Source organism: Capricornis sumatraensis, chromosome X, assembly GCF_032405125.1.
Source record: "Capricornis sumatraensis isolate serow.1 chromosome X, serow.2, whole genome shotgun sequence".
NCBI lineage: Eukaryota > Metazoa > Chordata > Mammalia > Artiodactyla > Bovidae > Capricornis > Capricornis sumatraensis.
The window spans coordinates 34,256,795-34,278,173 of NC_091092.1; the positions used below are offsets into that span (position 1 = coordinate 34,256,795).

General features: G+C 37.7%; 1 protein-coding gene across 2 annotated transcripts; it reads right to left on the reverse strand.

Annotated features, from left to right (window-relative positions):
• Positions 1 to 1,135: 1,135 nt before the first annotated feature.
• Positions 1,136 to 21,060, reverse strand: SH2D1A (SH2 domain containing 1A). 2 transcript variants are annotated; one of them, XM_068962977.1, is made up of 4 exons: positions 20,924 to 21,060; positions 7,250 to 7,313; positions 2,593 to 2,737; positions 1,136 to 1,264 (listed from the first exon to the last, which is right to left on the reverse strand). In XM_068962977.1, the coding sequence occupies exons 1-4, from the start codon at positions 21,058 to 21,060 to the stop codon at positions 1,224 to 1,226; spliced, it is 387 nt and encodes a 128-aa protein (XP_068819078.1). In that variant the 3' UTR covers positions 1,136 to 1,223. The 2 variants fall into 2 exon arrangements, with proteins under 2 accessions (XP_068819078.1, XP_068819080.1); XM_068962979.1 differs by having other exon boundaries at positions 1,224 to 1,264; positions 2,602 to 2,737.
• Between the last annotated feature and the right edge of the window lie 319 nt (positions 21,061 to 21,379).

Sequence of the window (21,379 nt, forward strand, 5' to 3'; positions counted from 1 at the left end):
CCATGTACTTATCAACTTTTATTGTTACTTTCTTGTGTTTTATTGTTACTATCTTTATTGTCTTTTATTGACTGTTTTCTTGTCCAACTAGGCAAGGGGCTGCCTGACCATGGAGGCCAGGTGTTCTCACTTCTCCACGCAGGTACCTATTGTGTTTGCTGAGTGAATGAATTCTCTGAGCCCTGAAGCAACTTGACATGTAATCGAATTGCAAGAGTCGTGAAAATATAAATGTGAGAAGAAAATACCAGTATCCATCACTGTGTAAAATCTTGGCTCTCACGTAGGTTGCAATCACTTGGAATTGTTAAAAATTAATGTCACCTGTAAACTTCTGATGGTCTTGTCTGGCCGCCTCATAGAAAACGGCTTGGAACTCAGCTGCTCACGAGCCACGGCCAATAAGCCACAACTGCTAAAGCTCCCTTTCAAAATAAGGTTGCACATGGAGTGGCAACTACTGCGGTAGAGGTAAATGAAAAAAAGTAAAGCCCACTTCATTGGATTTGTAATATAATTCAATCCTATAGCATCAAATATAATACACATGTAGAGCATATTTTAAGTTATAAGATTTTTAAACTCCAGACTGATCTGTGGATTTTACTGTCCAACCTCAGAACACTAGGTAAGACTAGGCAAGAAGGTTGCTTTCAGAATTAAAGAGAAATTCTTCACTGTTTACCTAGCACTTGTTTTCAACACACAGGGCACAGCTTCAAAAATCCCCAAAGAGCCTACAACATCATAGCTAGTGGAGAGCATAATACCTAATGTAGAACCACACGTGACAAAGATGAAGGACACGAACCAGCTTCCTGCCATATAATCAAGCAAGACATTTTCAAATCAGTAGCTATCAAATAATATTTCACTAAAAATGGTGCTTTTGAGAAAAACTGAGGATTATTTTTATTTATATTTGGCAAGACATGACATTAATCTTTATAAAGTATCATTATTTTTTAAATCGTTTCCCATTTGTAAATATAATAACTGAAAATAATCTGTGGAATTATTTTTCCCCAATCCTCATTTCAAAGTTCCTCATTATCCAAAAAGTCCATTTCAGCTTTAACATCATGCTAGATGCTTCCATTACAGGGCTATGATGGTTTTAGAAATACATTTGTAGCTCACTGAACTGTATTATCTATTATATATAAGACGTAGCATATATTTAAATTATTGAAAATAAAGTACAAGGTGTGTTTTCCTTTTCTTCATGGTGCTTTCAGGAGGACATCAGGATCGTCTCTTCTTCCTAAAGAAAAACAATAACAAAAATCAAGGAAAGATAAATTTACAAGCTATTAAAATTACAAGTTAACTCAAACTTATAAAATTTCCCACTGCATAAAGTTCACAAAGATAAAATCCCATGATCTAGCTCAAGCAACTAGTATTTAAAACTGTTACAGAGAATAGAATACTGAGCCAATTTGTAAATTGGAGTTCTATTTACATTTCTTTTCAAAAAGCTAACTACTCAATTTAATTCACCACTTGAGTCTAATTGTCAGTTTATGCCTGAGCTTGGGTCCTGTCAAAAACGGAAATAACAACTCATTTCATCATAAATATTTATTGTTTCAATCAACACGTATCCTCTTACTTCAGACATATGATTAACCCCTTTCAATAGATGTCAGCTATCACAAATCTGACAGCTGAGGACATTGGCTAGTGTTCGGTCATTAGCTTGACATATCCATTAAAACGGCTTTGCTCAAGAGATTTAACTATTTGCACTAGAGGGATAATAAAGTCGACTAACTTTCTTTCCTTTGCTACAATAAAATTTTATTAATTCAAGCGTCACAAATCCAGAAATCAGGATCGCGTGGACCAACCTAACATTAGCCTTTCCACCCTTGAAAGGAGAACACTATCTGCTAAGCAAAGGTGAAGAACAAACCCAGGTGTTCTCGGAATTGTCCTATATTTCAAATGATTTGTGTCTGAATTTGTGAAGTGAAATGGTACTTATGGAGCCACAAAACAGGCTTGCAAAACAAGACGGGAAAAGAGAGATGAACTGTTGTGGGCTCATAGTATTTTTTATATTTCTGCAGAGTTTTATTAAAAGTCTATAGTATAGCATGTGGAAATCCAATAACATAGGAACAGCCTCCCCTCAGTTGGGCTATCGGCTCCATCTACTTTCTCATTGCATTTTTCTTTGCTGTTGTTCAGTTGCTCAGTCTCATCCGACTCTTTGTGACCCCACGGACTGCAGCACGCCAGGCTTCCCTGTCCTTCACTATCTCTCGGAGTTTGCTCAAACTCATGTCCTTTGAGTCAGTGATGCCATCCAACCATCGCATCCTCTGTTGCCCTCTTCTCTTGCTGCCCTCAATCTTTCCCAGCATCAGGGTCTTTTCCAATGAGTCAACTCTTCGCAACAGGTGGACAAAGTACTGGAGCCTCAGCATCAGTACTTCCAATGAATATTCAGGGTTGATTTACTTTAGGATTGACTGGTTTGATCTCCCTGTTTGTATTTTTCTTACAGAACTATATGTTTATGACTAGGGTTGACTCATAGCCCTGAGCTTCCAAAGCCTATCAAAGAAGGACAGTAAACCATACCTGTGGCACCTTGTGTACTTCTAGCTGAAGGCTTCTTCTCAACTGGATACTGCAAAGGTATTACAATACCTTGATCTGGCTTCTGAAATGCTGAAATGAGATTTTTTATTTTCCGGAAAAATCTTTTATGTACCCCCGGTGCTGTCTGGAAAATAAAAGGTCAAGCAGATTACTCATCTACCTCATAATTATACAAAATGTGTAAGGGATGCTGAGAGAGGTAACATTTGTGTAACTTATTCAAATATTTGAAAACAGATGGAAGCAGGAAAAACAACATTCTAGAAGAGCTCACTTTGGTTGGCTGGATTGCCCTGCAAGAGGAGCCAATGAGCTGTCATTTCAGTTCTCCCGAGGGTGGTATTAGTTTGTGCAAGCCCCTGCTCATCACCCTGCCCTTCCCACCTGCTACCCTTCATACATCCCAAACCTCTAAGGGTATATAGGCCATTACCCACAATGAATTCACCAATGGAGAGGATGAAATTAAACAGGGGAAAAAAACACAGATCCTACAGGTCATTAATAAAAAGCTTAAAGAACCAAGAAAAATTTTTAAAGCAAACAAAACAAACACCCATTTTCCCTGTCATCATTCCACAATGTAAAATGCTACACAGGAAACTTAAAATTGCATTTTAAATGCAGGGCTAGTTAGTCCTCATACTCTGACTCCATAATCTGTCCTGCCTCATCCTTCACATTCAATTTTTTCCTGCTTGGGAAACTTCCCTATCCTCCCCCAAATTGTTCTCTCCATCACCACTTCACTTGACAAGGTTTTCTCTGACATGAAAATGAAAGACTCTCTGAGGTCACCTTTATTCATTCATCTGGTTGGTTTTGAAGGGATCATTATTTGCAGGTGACTATTAAAATATACTCCTTTCCTGACATCAATTATCTTGTAAAGACACTACTTGAAATCAACAACAATTTCCTGCAAAAGCTTATGAGTCAAGCTTTAGGCATCAGCTCAAAACTGTCATTTTACATAAAATAAAATAGTATTGCTATAAGTGATTGAACAATGACCAGTTTTTTTTTTTTTTAAGAAAGCTGTTTTTCAGCTCTTCCATCTGGAAAATTTTTGAGGTGGGAGCATTTAATGAGAAAACAGGAAGGCTGGCAGACAGACTTCTGTCAACTAGACTAAATGCTGAAGATAATACAGTATCCACTGTAACTCTTGGTCATTTCCTACATCGGGGTAAATAGTTTTTCATTTAAAACACTGAAAAAGTTCTTTTTATTGATAGTTTTAAATAAATGTCCACTCAGAGGCCCACACAGCTTCTCAGTAGATGTAGAATACTCTCTCACTCAGCTCCAACCTTATGGTCAAAACACCTTTCCAGAATTCTGTTGAACCCTCATCCAAAAGAACATGGCCATTCTTATAGGAGTCCAAAATTCTTTGGACTCTTACAGAAGTCCTAGAGTTCCTTGGCTTCAGGATAGAATCTCCAAATGGCAAAGGCAAGCTGTAGGCACAAAATAATCTTCTTGTATCTTCCTTAGAGTACTTTTTCATTTTCAAAGCCTTTTCCCATCTCTTGCCCCCACTAGGTGACAGACTGGCTGTTCTTGAATGATTTGGTCACTCCCATTTGACAGACAAGAAAATGAAAATACAAAGAGATAATTCAGCTTGCCCAAGTCACACAGATAACCAGAGCCAGAATTGGCCCTAGATCCCAGAACCCAGTGCCTTTCCTCTCAGATTAGGACTAGACCAAACAGGTTCTAGTGAGGTTAGAGTCACAGACCAGAAGAGAAACTATACACTCCCCCAGTATGGAAAGATTTCAAACCACACATTTTTTCACCTGTTCTTGTGGCTTGTAAAACCATTTATCAACAAAAGCATCTTTTTTATGGGGATTTATATGCAGTTAACCTTGATTATCCACACTAACAGAGAGGAATAATAGCATGGGATGTGAAAAAACAATTGAAATTTGGCATGTAATGTTGCACTGGCAGATAAGTGACCAAATTTATAATGTTTTGCTTAGGTCAATAAGTGAAATTATTTAACGTCTACTGATCTACTGATGATCAAACGATGGGTGACTGTCTGTAGAATTCTCTGAATTAACAATTTGACTAAATTTTAGCCTGAGTCACATGAGATAAATTAATACACTTGGCAATGATAAAACCTAAAATTCTGTCTAAAATGAGAAATTCACATCATATTTGTCTTTCATAATCCAGGGTTCAATTTTACTCCGCTCTTTGAAACAAATCGCAGACATACCTCAATTTCTAGCACAATCCTTGCACAGAAGATGAAGTGCTACTGTCAAGATTTTTCCTGCAGGGTAGCAAACTAAAGCATTGTTCCAAAAAGCAATATAAATATCTGTTATTTACCCAATTTTGAAAATACATTTACCACAAGATTTGTACCACTGACATCTCCCGTCCTGTCACTGAACTCAGCTATTGTTCAAATTTGCACATTTGCCGTACTGTCATCTCTTAGTTATCCATGGAAACATATTTTGGATCACAGCTGGTCTTCAATATGCTCTAGAGAAATTTCTTCCAGTCAGGTGATATGAGCTCTGAGTATACACACTAGTTTAATATTCACCTTAAGAAAAATGTAACTAAGAAGGCAAATTTAGTAGATAGGGAAAAATGCAATGCATTTCAAAAATAAATCTAGAGTTTGTTTTTTTTTTTTTTTTAAACTGTTTTCCTTTTGGAGAAAACATGCCAATCTTCTGCTCTCTTGGTGCAGATAATTACAATATTATTAGATAAACGGGTCAGACCAGACAACAGAATGAGAGAGCATTTGTGTTCAATAAGCCTTTTCTTTCCTAACATGATCACAAACATGTAACACTCTGCGTGTGATGTTGTACTTGAAATGGAAGAAAATGAATTAAAACAAAAGGTTAGCTAAACCCTACTAATTTAAGATCCTTTTCATACAGAATGTTCTTCAGAAGTGGAAGGCTATTTCTCTAGGGAGAAGGGCTATTTCTGGCCAAATTATATACACATATATATGTATGTATCAAATGCTACTATTCCTCATAATAAATGAAATTTCATTTCCTATTCGATTATCTCTGCAGTGATGCAGATAATTTTTTAAAATAGGTATAAACAGTTTTGATTAGAGATAGTACTGCTTTTCCTCTAATTAGTATCATGGCATTAATTATCCTGATATAAAGCAACAATGTGTTTGAAAACTTGCCCTAATTTATCTCAGTAGTTCCAAACATTTGTAGTGTGCAATTTGTGCTTTCTAGTTTACTGATGCATCTTTAAAGGTTTAGAGCTATTTTAACTTTTTTTAAGTCTAGTCTTTAGAGTTTCTTAAATGCATAGAATGTGTTATTAATAGAGGTTGATATTAGCATTTACATTTTCAAACAGCTCATGGTGAAGTGCTTTCATTATAAAGACAGACTGTTTTTATATAAGAGTCAGAAATCATTTGAAGTCAAAAGTTTCCATTGCAGAGCCCTCTATTTTGACAGCAGGGTAATATACTATCCTGGTAGGTAGAAAGAGATCCACTCTATAGGCATTTCTTGCAATGGCACAGTGACTTTCAAATTTTTCAAAACCATCAAAATCCATTTTTCTAATGAAATCTTTCTCAGAGCCCCACTTGCTAAGCAAAATAAAGGCTGCTCAGATTAAAGACAAATTGGGGACCCAAAGCATGCCCGCACATCCTCCTCTCCTCCTATAACCCCCTGGGCAACTCTAAGGCACCTAGATGGAAGGACCTTAGGATTTTGAAGAGCATAGCTCGAAAGCTACTATAATATTCCCTCTCTCTCCTTCTCACCTATCCTTGTCCTTTCATATGGTTCAGCGGGGAGTCCTGTCACCAAAGTAGAGCAGCCTTGATTACCCTAATACTTGGAAAATCCTCTATTCTTCAAACTTTTATGATAGATAATGTGTAACACTTAACTGTATATAATCACACTGTTCAGCAACTTGGGTGAATTCCCATTGTTGAGGGCTTTGCTAGTTAGGCCTGTGGCTAAGAGCTTTCCTTACACGCATTATCTCATTTAATCTTCAAAATGAATTCTATGAGTAAGTGACTATTTTTAGCCTTATTTTATAGATGAAGAAACTCGTTCAAAGAAAAGTGAAGTAACCTACCCAAGGTCAGAGACCTCTCAGAAAGGGGCTGAGGGTGGACAAGACGTATAACCCAGAGCCACCTGACAGCAAACGTCAGGCTCGCATTGCTGTTGAATTCATTTGGTATCACCTCAAGGGTCTTATAAGCTCTTAGAAAACAGGAGTCATGTTGTTTGATCCCCCACAGAACCACTTGTGTTAGTATTATTTAGTAAATAATTGTGGATTTGATTCTTTTATATATTTTTGATAGACTTTCTTAGATTTCACTAAAACTTTACCACAATCCTTTAGCTTTGTTATCTTTCCTCCAAAGTCAGACACTCCATACAATGGTGGCTGAACAGAACTGGGACCAAAATTTTTTTTTAATGATCCATGAACAATTTTGGATTACAGCATTAGTGATTTGAATTGGAGGAATATTTGGGGAATGTAGGATTTGACAGCTCTTTTATGAAAGCAATGTAAAAGTCAAACAGCTCCCCAATACCCCCAGAAGCAAAAATAAATAAAAGAGCTATACCTCAGCACTCCAAGAACCTGTTTCTGTCTGGGACACTCGGTATGTATAAATGTAACCTTGATACCTGTGAAAGAATAAACTTTCATTACTGAAAAATTCCAAAAGAACAATGGGTGTTCTAAATTTGAGCTTTAACTATTACATATAAATATACATATACTGGGACACACGTATATGGCACCAAGTCATTCATAGAAATAAAAGCCTGGGGACTCTAACTTGCTCACACATATCTAGCTAGTCACAGTTTCCAGTAAGCCTTCTTTACTTTTTTTTTTTTTTTTTTTTTAATGAGGGCACTCACACTGCTAAGGATTTGTCAAGTTGAGAGACTGCTGGGACAGAAAGAAACTAAAGACCTATTGTAATTGGTAAAAATTACAAATTATTAAGCCAGCCTAGGTGTCACAGTTGGTAAAGAATCCACCTCCCAGTGCAGGAGATGCAAGAGATGTGGGTTCAACCCCTGGGTCAGGAAGATCCCTTGAAGTAGGAAATGGCAATCCACTCCGATTTTCTTGACTAGAAAATTCCATGGACAGAGGAGCCTGGTGGGCTGCAGTCCCTGGGTTCACAAAGAGTCAGGCATGATGGAGCATGCACATGATGACAAATTATTACATAGATTCAACAAAGTCTAGCTATATTACTTTTTAAGTACATGTTGCACCTTAAGGTAAAAACATTTCACTGGGCTAAGGTACTATGAGGCCTACTTAAGTTAATAGTAATAATATTAATTATAAATATAATAAATGTGCTATATCCCTATGATGTTACTATTATTATGTAACTTTATAATACAGTACTACTAATAATTTGATTTAAAAAAGAGTCCTGCCAAAGTACTTGAAATAAGCTTGTCCTTTTAGATGGCATAAATATTTTCCCCAATTATTCAGTATGTATGCATATTATATATCTGTATAGTTGATTTCTACTACATGCCAAGAGTTTTACATGCTGTATTAGTTTGCTCAGACAGATATAGCAAAATACCATAGTCTGTGTGGCTTAAACAAAAGAAATGTATTTTTGCACAGTCCTGGCGGCTAGAAATCCAAGATCAAGGTGCCAGCTACATAGGTTTTATTCTGAGGCCTCTTATCTTGCCTTGTAGGCAGCCACCTTCTTGCTGTGTGCTCACATGACCTTTTCCTTGTGTGTGTGTGTGTGTGTGTGTGTGTGTGTGTGTGTAAAAAGAGATCTCTCTTTTTAAAAGGCCACCAATCCTATTGGGTTGGGGCCTCACCCTTACAACCTCATTTAACCTTAATTACATCCTAAAGGCCTGTCTTCAAACATAGCCACTTTGGGGATTAAGCTTCAACATATGAATTTGAGGGGAGGGGGACATAATTCAATTCATAGTATTCCAACACTGGCACCCCCAGATTCACACCTTCTCTCATGTAAAATACATTCATTCCATCCCAACAGCCTCAAAAATCTTCAATATATTCCAGCATAAACTCTACAGTCTAAATAAAGCCCAAAGTCTCATCTAAATATCATCTAATGATGTATGACTGCTCCTGAGTCAAAATTCTTCTCCAGCTGTGAACCTGTGAAACCAGACAAGTCACATGCTTCCAAAATACAGCAAGGCAAGCATAGGACAGATATCCTCATTCCAAAAAGGAGATATCAGGAGAAAAGGGGTGACAGGTCCCCTAAATGTGCAAAATTTCAAAAGGTAAATTCCATTAGATCTTAATGCTTGAGAATAATCCTTTTTGAATTGATGCTCTACCCTCCAGCCCCACTGGGTGGCACTGTCACCCTCATGGCTCTGCAGCAGCAGCCCTGCCCACCTGGCTCTGCTGGGCCCTGATCCTGCCTCTGAAATTTAGGTGAAAGTGACCTTGCCCTCCTAGGCTTATGTACTCTGGTGCTGTGGTGAGAGTGGCAGCCCTGATGATCTCTGAAACGCTTTGAAGATCATCTTTCCATTTTCTTGAAAGATAAAGCATTTTTGCAGCCAAATTGCTCTGCTGCCCTATCATGTTCCCTTTGGTCCAAACTGACAGTGTCACTGATGCTTTGGTCCAAACTCTATTCCCAGCTTCAGCTGAGATGACTAGTTAACATCATGGGTAATCTACTTAAGAAGCAATTGTCCAGCCACTCCCTTGGTGTTCTCTCCAGACCAAGCTTCCTCATTTTTTGCCATATGAGTGGGCTGAGAATTTTCCAAATCTTTCAATTCTGGTTTCTTTTTGCTTAACAACTCCTTCTTTGCTTCATCTTTCTCCTTTTGCATTTTATCATAAGTAGTCACGAGGAACCAAGGTACTCTTTCAACACCTTGCTTAGAGATCGCCACAGCTAAATATTCAATTTTCAGGTTCTACCTTCCACAAAATATTAGAACACAGTTCAGCCAAGATCTTTGCCATTTATAATCAGGATGGCTTTTCCTTTAGCTTCTAACAACACATTTCTCATTTTCACCTGAGACCTCATCAGAATGACCTTTAACATCCATCATTCTACCAACACTGTGTTCACAGCAATGTAGCTTTTTTCTAGCATTCATCTCCAAACTTCTCTAGTCTCTACCCATGATCCAGCTCCAAAGCCACTTCCACATTTTCAGGTTTTTGTTACAACACCACTAGACTTCTCAGTACCAAAATCTATACTAGTCTGCTTGGGCTGTCATAACAAAACGCCATAGACTAGGTGGCTTAAACAAAAGAAATTTACTTTCTCATAGTTTTGGAGGCTGGAAGTACAAGATCAAGGTGCCAGCAACATAGGTTTCATTCCAAGGCCTTTTTCCTGGCCTGGTGGACAACCACCTTCTTGCTGTGCTCTCACATGACCTTTTCTTTGTGTGCGTTCATTGAGAGAGGGTGCTGTCTCTCTTCTCATAAGGCCAAGACGCTATCGGATTAGAGCTGCACCCTTACGATCTCATTTAACCTAAATTGCCTCCTAAAGGCCCTATCTCCAAATACATCCGCACTGGGAGTTAGAACTTCAACATAAGAGTTTGACAAGGACACAATTCAGCCCACGGCACATGCATTATCTCTTGTGGGCCCAACAGTAATCCTATGAGCTTTATATTGTGAAATTGATTTTATAGATGAGGAAACTGAAACTTTGAAAAGTAACCAAAGCCACACTACAAATCAAGCACCAAAGGTGGGCTTTAAATCAGACCTCTTTGACTCTAGAGCCCTGGCTTTTGATTCCCACCCTGTAATGGATATAGATTATTTATTATATTTTAGCATATATGGTACGTGCGTGCATGCTTAGTCACTCAGTCACCTCTGACTCTTTGCAACCCATGAACTGCAGCCTGCTAGGCCCCTCTGTCCATGGGATTCTCCAGGCAAGAATACTGCAGTGGGTAGCCATTCTGTAAACCAGGGGATCTTCCCGACCTAGGGATCAAACCTGGGTCTTCCACATTGCAGGCAGATTCTTTATCATCTGAGCTATCAGGGAAGCCCCAGTATGTATGGTACTGCTATTTAATTTGCCTCACAAACCTTTGCTTCCTAGAAAAGTACAGTAAACTTTTATGCTGAATCATTTCAAATTATGAATCTGAATATTCACAGTTTTATTTCAGACATTTTCTGATTGCTATTCTTTGGCACAAGTTTGGGTCAAAATATATATTTGATTAGAACATATGTTAAACTCTGGTAAAAATAAATGTGTTTAAATCTAAAAGAACCTAAAGAATCTAAAGTATCTCAAACAGGGTCACCCTTGAGTAATTGACCTCACTTACCATTAATCCCTTATAGAACTAAAAGTCTTTAAATATGTGGATTAAATTACTGTATTTTTAATCAATATCCAAGAGTACTATTACCTAAGGGATAAAAAAAATTAGGTCTAAAACACTTTAGTCAGGTTTATTCGATTTGTGAAATCCAAAAAAGGGTCAATCTAATTTGCTGCTGTGATTACAGGAAATGTTTCATTTTTGTTATAAAGATTTGCCAGAATATTTATATCATATATAAAATAGCTTGATATATGCATATAATATACTATTTAGCACATATAATATGCTAAATAAATATAAAATATTACATTGTAAAGCCTTTTGCTTTTTTAATCAATTGAAATGTACCTCAAAATCCACTGATTTCAGTAAGTACTCTACAGGGAACAAGTCAAGCATTTCGATTTCCATTTTTCACTATGAGAACTCCAAACATAAAGCTTTAAGTGGTTTTCTTAAAGTTACACAGCAGGGAATTCCCTGGCAGTCCAGTGACTAGGACTTAGTGCTTCCACTGCAGGGGCCTGGATTCAATCCCTGGTTGGGGAACTAAGACCCCACACGCCACCAAAAAAAGAAAACAAAAAAAGGAAAATGGAGGTAGGAGCAGGGAAATAGCATAGGCCTTTATTTAGTTCCATTTTCCCTATGGAAAGCGATTAATGGCAATAATTCAGTATCATTAAAGGTGTTCTGGAAATTAATTATTTAAAATCTCAGCAACGATGCAAGCAAAATCATAGGCAACTGGTTTTCTACTTTCTCAAACAATGGGTTTCTAAAAGATACAATGAATCTATCTCTCTACTATCATTCAGCCTCATTTAGTCAAAATAAATGAGTCTGTTTTGAAAATTGTTTCCTAACGAATCTGATCTTATCGCACTTTCAGTTAAGCAGCAGGAACCTGAGTACCACTTCAAAAGTCCTTACCTCTTCAGTCTCGAACAACCTGATGTTAGCGGCACATAAAACTCCTTGTGATCAACCCATCCAACTTTAACAGTCTCCTACGCCCCAGCTCCTTCGATTTCTGAATGAGCAAAATTGTCTCCCCCCTCAAACAAGCCAGCATTTCATCTCTTCCACTTCCAAGTTGCTGGAGTAATTGACCAAAGATCTCCTGTAGCCAACTCTCATGGATATACTCTCATATATCACTGATGGAAGAGATTTAAAACAGTGCAATTCAAATTATATTCCCAGGGTATTAGCAGAGCATCACCTGGGACCTTGCTAGAAATGTAGAATCTCGTGCCCACTCCGGAACTGCTGAGTCAGAATCTGAAATATTAACAAGATGTCCAGATGATTTGTAGGCACATTAAAGTTACAGAAGGATTGACTAAAAATGCATGGAAAATGCTCGCACCTCATCGGCTTCTTTAACTCAACCTGGGTGCGTCTGTGCTGCCACCCCTATAGTCACCCGGTCTATGTTTTCAGAATGAAATTTTATTTAAGTATAAGCTGAAGCTTTTTCAAGGGTTTCAGTCTTCACAGAACAGTGTTTCTAAACTTCTTACTCTTTCTTCCCCAACAAAATTTCAGTTTTGTTTTCTGTAGCTTGTATTAAGAAATAGTAATCTTATAATATAAAAGTAAACTAAAATATGGATTATCTCTTTTCCAAACTATACATGCTCTCTCCCCATCCACTGAAAAATCACTGTTTTAGGGAATAAATTGGCAAGTTATAACAAGGGCTATAAAACTGGGTATTTTTGACCTTATGACCTTCCTTATCTCCACCCGCTCTAAGGAATGAAATGGAAAAAGCAATTTGACCAAGATTTTCATAGGAGTTCTATTTTAATAGTGAAAAAATGGAATTAACCTAAGGAATGTAACTCAAAATAAAGAAATGGCAGCAGAAAGAATGGTTCAAAACTAAACCATAGTTCAAAGATATTAAAGAGCTATATTTTTCAAAAAATTTTAAGCACATGGACCATGTCAATATAAAATGATGGTATGTGAAAAAAATGGACACAAGGAGAGAGAGATGCCACTCTGATTACTGTTCAAAACTATCCCTGTATGTATATAAATGTAAATTTAAATTAACATAAATACATCTTTGCATATTAATTTTCCTTTTTTTCTTTTTTGGCCATGCCATGGCATTCAGGCTCTTAGTTCCCTGACCAGGGATCAAACCTGTACTCCCTACAATGGGAATCTTAACTAGTGGACCACAGGGAGGTCTGCTAATTTTCCTTATAATGTTATACAACTGACTAATAACATTGTTTTTAAATAAACAGAAGTGAAATTGTAATTTGAAGCTTTAAAAATCCAACTTAAGCAAATCACAAATTAGAAAAATATTGTTCATTTTAAAAAACTGGGACTCCGATACTTTGGCCACCTGATGCAAACAACTAACTCATTGGAAAAGACCCTGATGCTGGGAAAGATTGAAGGCAGGAGGAGAAGGGGACAACAGAGAATGAGATGGTTGGATGGCATCACCGACTCGATGGACATGAGTTTGAGCAAGCTCCGGGAGTTGGTGATGGACAGGGAAGCCTGGTGTGCTACAGTTCATGGGGTCGCAAAGATTCAGACATGACTGAGTGACTGAACTGAACTGACTGACATCCCTTTAGGATTATTTTTCCTCTGACTCCCTATTAATATAGACAAACCAAGAATGTAGTAGTGTAATCTTTGGTGGGGGGCAAGCTGTGATACATGTGGGATCTTAGCTCCCCAACCAGGGATCAAACCTGTGCCCCCTTCATTGGGAGCATAGTCTTAACCAATGGACAGCCAGGGAAGTCCCGAATATACTGTAATTTTAACTTCCTTCCTCCATCAAACTGTTAGTCACACTTGTTGATAAGCCTGGAATTTTAAATTTACCATGAGAAAAAAAATCTAGAAAATTAATAATTGGTAGAAAGCAATTTTGTTGCTGTTGCCATTAACTAGTTTTCTTGAAAAATTAATTTCTTAAAAAAACAAATATTTTGCATTTCAATGACTACAAAGCATGTGTTGATTCTAACATTAAAATGTGCCTTTATCTTTTCAAAAGCTGTCCCCAATTCTTAAAAAATGTTCTGGTTAGAAACAGACAAGAAGAAAGCAACCCGACTTATTTCCTATTCTCTCAAAAGGTCAGCATAGGGGACAAATCTTGCTTTAAAACTGGCGAAACCACATCAATTCCTTCTTTATACCACTTCAAGGGCTACACAAAAGAAAAAGTTTAGCTACACCTGACTTCATGACACCACAAATAAAGCAAGCTAGTGCCCAGGCTGCCTATGTCTATACAAACAAATGTTATGTGCAAAATTCAAGGCACAATTATAATGTGACTGATTTTTTAACAACTATTCCAGAGCTTTTATACCCAGAGGAATGGTATCCTATACAAAGCCATCATTACTGAGAGTGTTCTCTGATTCAAGAGGTTTTCCAGTTTCCTATACCCCAATCTTCTTTCTTTCAGAGTGAATTTGAATTTTCAGAACCATCAAAAGTCATTCAGCTTCAAGTTTGATGGTAAAACTCTGTAAAACCAACTTCAATGAGTCATGACAATGAATATAATCTCTTCTCTTGAAGTGCCACAGAACGTTTTATTTATGTACTCATACAATGGTCTAACTTTGTCTCACAATTATTTATAGATTTTTTATTTATATTAATGAACACCTACTACATATTAACTTTGTAAATGTTAACTCATGCAAGAATTCTCATAACAACTCCATGAGGTAACCAGTATTAGCCCCTTTCCACAGATAGGAAACCTGAGCCATGGATAATTTAAGTAACTTGCTCAAGGTAAAATAGCCAGGTAAGGGCCACAGTTGGGATGCACACCCAGAGGGTTTGGCTGTAAGTCATGGGCTCTTAACCATTTTTCTATGCTGCCTCTCTCTTACATCAGAGGGACTGAACAAACGAATCTTTAGGTAAATCCTAAAGCCAGGACTTGCCTGGCGGTCCAGTGGTTAAGACTTCTCCTTCCAGTGCAGGGGGTGAGGGTTCAATCCCTGGTAGAGGAGCTAAGATCCCACATGCCTCATGGCCAAAAAAAAACACAAAACATAAAATAGAAACCATACTGTAATAAATTCAATGAAGACTTTTTAAATGGTCCACATTAAAAAAAAAATCTTTAAAAAAGCATAGTTCTCAAAAAAGGAAGGAGTCTGCTTGGCCTTATGACTGGAAAGAGCGAGCAAAGGAAGGGGCTAAAGCATAGAGACCAGATGGGGAGAGCCCCAGAGAGTCAGCCTAGGCTTTCCTTTTGCTTTAAGCTAATGACATCTTTAGACTAATCTTACACCTTAATTTTACATTGTCAACCAGAGTCAGCACTTGATTTATTGGCTTGTGAATTGTCCTTTTGGTGGTTTGTGTATTGCAAATTTAATCCTATGCTGTTAATGGATTGTACTCAGACAATCCAAAATAGTTCTAGTGGCCTAAATTATCATGAAGATAAATGTGGCACCAACACATATAGCCAATTGTATTCAAAAACTAACTCGTTAAGTTTTATAATTTCTCACTCTTCTGTTCCCCTTAAATACAACTGATAAGCTGGAGTTTTCTTTTGTCACTGTTACTTCCCCTATTTCTCCAGTTCAGTTGTTTGACAGGCACTTTATTCCCAGTCATCCTTTAAATCTTCAAGGACAAAAAGATAATTATCCTTTTATCTAAAGACACATATGTCAAATGACTTCATTATGTGTCCCTTTATATATATATTTATTATATATAAAGAATATAATTTCTTCTTCCCAATTTTTCATCAGATAAAAGTAGCAAATTCAGATATGTACAGAAAGATGTACAGAAATAAACTATCTATTCAAACTAATTATTTTAAATATTTTAAATTGGTTTTTCTTTTATTACCATCAAACTATCCCAGTGGGCATTTAGGACATTCCCAATGGTTGTTGACATTGAGGGTGAAAAAGAAAGAAATGCAAGGGCTCACATGTACCTTTGTGAAAGAAACTTGATATACCTTGAAAACCAAAAAGTATAAAATTAAATTGAATTTAAACTATTTGCATGGATATGAACATTTAGTATACTGGATAAATACAAAAAAATACATAAATTCAGCAGATTTTCTGTTGCAAAAGAAAATATGGTAGGAAAAATTTCCATTTATGATAGAAATAAAAAAATAGACATATACATGCATGCTCACAGTAACTAGAAATAAGCCTAACAAAAATATGCAAGACCAATGGAAAGAAAACTATAAAACTCTATTGATGAATGTAAATGAAAAATTTAATAAATGGAGAGACAGATCAGGTTTTTGGATGGAAAAACTAAATTCTTTAAAGATGACAATCCCTCCTTAACTTATGAATGAGTTTAACTTCAATGGGATTTTTTTTTAATTTAACAAAATTATTCTAGATTTCATCTTGAAGACCCAACAGATAAGAATAGCAAATAATGTTTTAATATATTCAAATATTATCATACTACAGAGCTAGTATTACAAGAATAAACCAATTGATCCAAATAGAGAACTGCAAAACAGTAACTGTTAAATGTAAGAATTTAACATATGATAAACTAGGTTAATAAATCAATCAGGAATGGAAGTTCTATTTATAAATCATTAGCTATTTTGAAACAAATTCATTTAGATCCTTTCTCCACATCAAAATAAAACTCCAAATGAAATTAAAGAGTTAAACATAAACTAACCAAATCATAAATTTAAAGCAAAACTTGAAGTGAAGTTATAGGATATCTCTGCAAGTCAAAGAACTTTCTATGTTGGGAAGCAAAGGGAGAAATGAAACACAAGGAAAATGAATGATGGATTTTATTAAAAATGTTAATTTTGTGTGTCAAAGAAAAGTGATGACAAATACCAAACTGAGAAAAGATACATCGGATCAAGGATTAGTATATAAAAACTCATACTGTATTCAGAAAAATAGTAAGATCCAAATGGTTAAATGGGCAAAGTACACACCAAAGAGTCAATTCATGAGCAAGGAAATACAACAGTTTACCAACCATATAGATACTTGATCACTAGTTAAAGAAATACGAAATAAAGAATGAGACATCAAATTTCAAGAATCTTTTTAACAAGAATACTCATTTCTAGGGAGCATGCAGTGAGACAGACACTTTCATGCAGTACTGGTAAGCATATATATAAACTGGAATAACCACTTGGGAAAAAATATTTGATGATCATGTATACATCAAGAATCTTAAACTATTCATGTTTTCTGATCTAAAAATAACACATCTTGAAATTTGTTATAAGGAAGTAAGCATAAATATGAGGAAATCTTTAGGGATTGAAATATGAATCATGACAAACTTCATAACAGCAAAAAAAGAATGGAATGATTCATATGTCTAAAATTAGATGACTGGTTAAGGAAAACATAGTTGGGTTGGTTGGACTGCCATGAAACTATTAAAAATAATGTTTTAAAATCACTTGTAAGAACATTATATACAAACATGCCTTTTTCAAGTTAAGTGGAAAGTGCAGCAGAATACAGTATTAGAAGAGCACATGCATTTATAAAGCAATTTGTTTTATTAAAATATAGAAGAAAAACCACTTAATCTTCAACAATAATTGCCTTTATGTTATAAAACTATAGATGATTTTCTCTCATTTCTATTATCTACATCTTAAAAATTTTCTATAATGTAAATAGGTGTTTAGGAATTATTTTTAATAGACTTATTATACCAAAATCTGGATTTATTTATTGAAAACAATTGGAAGAAAAACTTCTTGCTTTAAATGAAGATGAGCAATCCTATCAATGGAAGATCTCTTTAATACTTTTTGACATTATTCAGTTTTCCAAAATGAACAGATGAAAAGGCCATGATCAGGGGTTCAGAACTGGGGAAAGGAGCAAATCTACTGAGAAAGTATAGTATAAAGTACAGCTCAGCTTCCCTGGTGGCTCCGACAGTAAAGAATCCGCCTGTAGTGCAGAAGACGCAGGTTCGATCCCTGGGTCAGGAAAATCCCCTGGAGAAGGGAAAGGATACCCACTCCAATATTCTTGCCTGGAAAATTTCATGGACAGAGGAGCCTGGCGGGCTACAGAGGGTGGCCACAAAGAGTCGGACACAACTGAGCAACTAAGCCACCTTACCACAGCAAAAAAGGCACATGCAATGTTTTATTTCTGCAATAAAAATACAGAAACTAAAGCTCAACCAAACCTTCTTGGACAATGAAAATAAACAAAAGGCAGAATGAGAAACTATTTTGAGTGAACACTACAGTCAATGCATGTTTGTTAGCTGTACTTTGTTGTTCATTTATATATGTCACCATCAACATTGTTATTTCTTCTGTATATCATAACTATACATGTTTTGGTTTAAAATGAGTATATGGTTTATTTCAAAATAAAATTTGATTTTGTTACTACAGTGTAGTACTAAAAAAGAGGAAATGAAATGTTTACGTTTATCAGAAGGGATCCTTGGCTTAAAAAACAAGCTGAGAAACTGTCATAAAAGGCACTGTATCATTGTGTCTTTCCTCTGCAGCAGTCCAGCCATCAGCCTCTAGGACTTGGAGGCCCAGTGTGCCCACTGAAAGATATGTTAGGGGGACTCCCAATTTGCCGACTGTTTTCTGCTACTTCATAAAAAGGTTTGCATGGAGAACCTAGAGTCATAAAAACTGCATTTAGGCAAGATTCACTTTGGGCAAAAAACTTAATCTGAGAATTTCCCATCTGTCTAAGTTAATTCCTTACGTGGCCCTGGCCAATTTGAGTAATAGGCTAAGATTATCCTTCTTTCTTGCATCTTTTACCAACTATAATCTTCTGCAGAGGACAGAGCACACATTACTATTCTTGTTTTACAAATATGGAAACCAAGACCTACAGAAGTTGAGTGATGTCCCAGAGGCCACAGCCTGGCCTCCTGATATCAACCCAAAAGCCTACTGCCATAAAGAATTTGCCTTGACAGTTCATTCATTAATTCAGAAACATTTATTGAGTGCCTATTGCATGCCTCATGATACCTGTTGCATGCCAGGCTGTGTTCCTGGTGCAGGAGATGGTGTCTCTGCCCCAGAGAGATTACATTCTAGCAGGAGAGCCCAGCAAGACAAAAGTAGACAAGCAAACGTCAGACAGCTGAAAGCTCCCAGAAGAAAACTAAAGTGACAGATTATAACTGGGACAGGGAGAAGGTACTTATTTTAGAGGCTAGTCAAGGAAGTCCTCTCTGAGAGAAGAGGGAGAAGGAACAGTTAAGTGTGAAGATCCTAAGCAGGGAGCAGCTTGGCAAGCTCGAGAAACAACAAAGAGGCCAGTGAGTCTGAAGTCTTAGGAGCATCCTGCCACACACTGTCCCCGGCTCTTCCTTCCCTTCCCAGGCCTTTTGTACCTTAATTTTTACCTCTAGGTTGAGGGTCCCATTACCTCCTTTGGTGAGCTTTCCTAAAGAAGCTCCTCTCACCAGTTCACTCACTCCTCCACCTTCTATTGATAAGAAAAGAGCCTAGGAATACGAGTTGGCTTTCCTGACCTACCCCAGTTTTCACTTTCGAAAAACAATAATATAAGGAAAACCTAAAATCGGAGCCCAAGGGATTCACTAGCTTGCACAGATTTCCCTTGTAGCTTTTATAACAAACGTTTTTAGCATGGCCTGAGAGTTGCCACAAATATGCCTTTTGCCCATTTAAAAATAATACAGTAAACAATGAAAATCATCTAACACCAGGCTCAATACAATCTCTCATCAATGACCTGGAAGGAACTTCAAAATCTTGCCATGTATCATCAGACACCAAAATTACAACCAAGCATTTTCCCTCATTTTGTTTCTGTCTAGAAGCTACTGTACAGGACTGCTGCTTTCATGAGTGTTTTTACCCTGCTAACAAAGAGTGATTGAGCTAGGGACTTCCTTAGAAACGCCCCGTGAGTACTTAAAGATATTGACTGAAATATATATACATTATATATATATATAATATATTATAATAAAAAGTACTGAAAGAGAGTGAAAAAATAATAACAACAGCTTACTTTTACTGAACACTTAGTATGCATCAGGTCCAGTGCTAAATTTTCTACGTGCATTACAGCATTTAATGCTCAGTCCTATGAGGTAGGTAGTAATATTACACTTTTTGGACAAGAAAACTGAGGGACTGCGAGGTTAACTTGCCAAAGCCAGCATCAGACTAGCACAAGATTAGGTCTTAGCTCTGCCTGACCCTGGAGCCCTGGAGCAAAGATGAAGGTGCATCTGATTCAAAATGGGGCTTTAGACCAAGAGATGCTTAGGTAAAGGGCAAAGCTGAATCATACCAGGGTGCTTTCCCTCCATGTCCTTTACGACTATTGTCTCTCCCAGCGTTTATCACGGAAAGGCCCTATTTCTGAAACCCCACCCCACCCCCCTCCAACTCCTGTAAAGAAAGCTAATTAAGCAAATCCAGAGAGGTGGTTTTATTCAGAAACCTCCCTCTCTCCCACATCCTGACCTAACTGGTATTGCTGTCTTAAAGGATTCTGTTTCTTAGTCTTCTTCCTCTCCTTGAATTTGAAATCTTTCTTTGGGAAGATACCTTCAAAGCCATTGCCAGAGGGCTGGAGAGAAAGGCCTCTCCTCTGAGGAGCTGGCGGCCCTATATCTGGCCATTCCCTCATCCCAGGCCTCCACCTTGCTGGCCTCTACCAGAAGTCCAACCTGAAGCTAGGAGCCTGAGTCCTTTTGGCAGCAAAGGTAAATTCTAGGCTCCTTTTCCTCCACTGCAAAGAGCATTCCTACAGCCGCCCCCAAAGGCGCTGGAGAAGACCCTCTGAAGAGCAGGAAGCCCAGGCGAGACAACCCCAGTGAGGGACGTGAGCCGCACGGTGGGCAGTGGGGGCTCCAGGGCCCCGTCATGTACTCACAGCACACACAGACAGTACACGCCGGGAACACTCTCGCTGTCCCTCAGCAGATAGCTGCCGTCCAGGCCCGTGGCGAGCAGGAGCTTCTCCCCCGTCTCCCGGCTGATCTTGCCATGATACACAGCCACCGCGTCCATGGCCAGGGGACAGTAGCAGGGAAAGGCCGCTGTTGCTGCTGCCGCTGCAACCAGGCACGACTCAGCCACCTGCCTCCCTGTTCAGCCAGATGTTCAAAAAAGAGAAAGGAGCCCCAACAACAGGATGTTGTCTACCTGCCTCACAGCCTCCTTCTCGCACTTCAGTGAAAACCAGGTCAGCAGTTTAGCAGCTTGGCTACTGCCCTAGGGTTCGATTCCCCCCTCCCCTCTCTGCTCCGCCTCCGCCACAAGAGGGTTGGGGTGGATGGATGGACAGAGAGGGGAGGAATATTGGAAGAAGGTCCTTGCAGGATGCGGC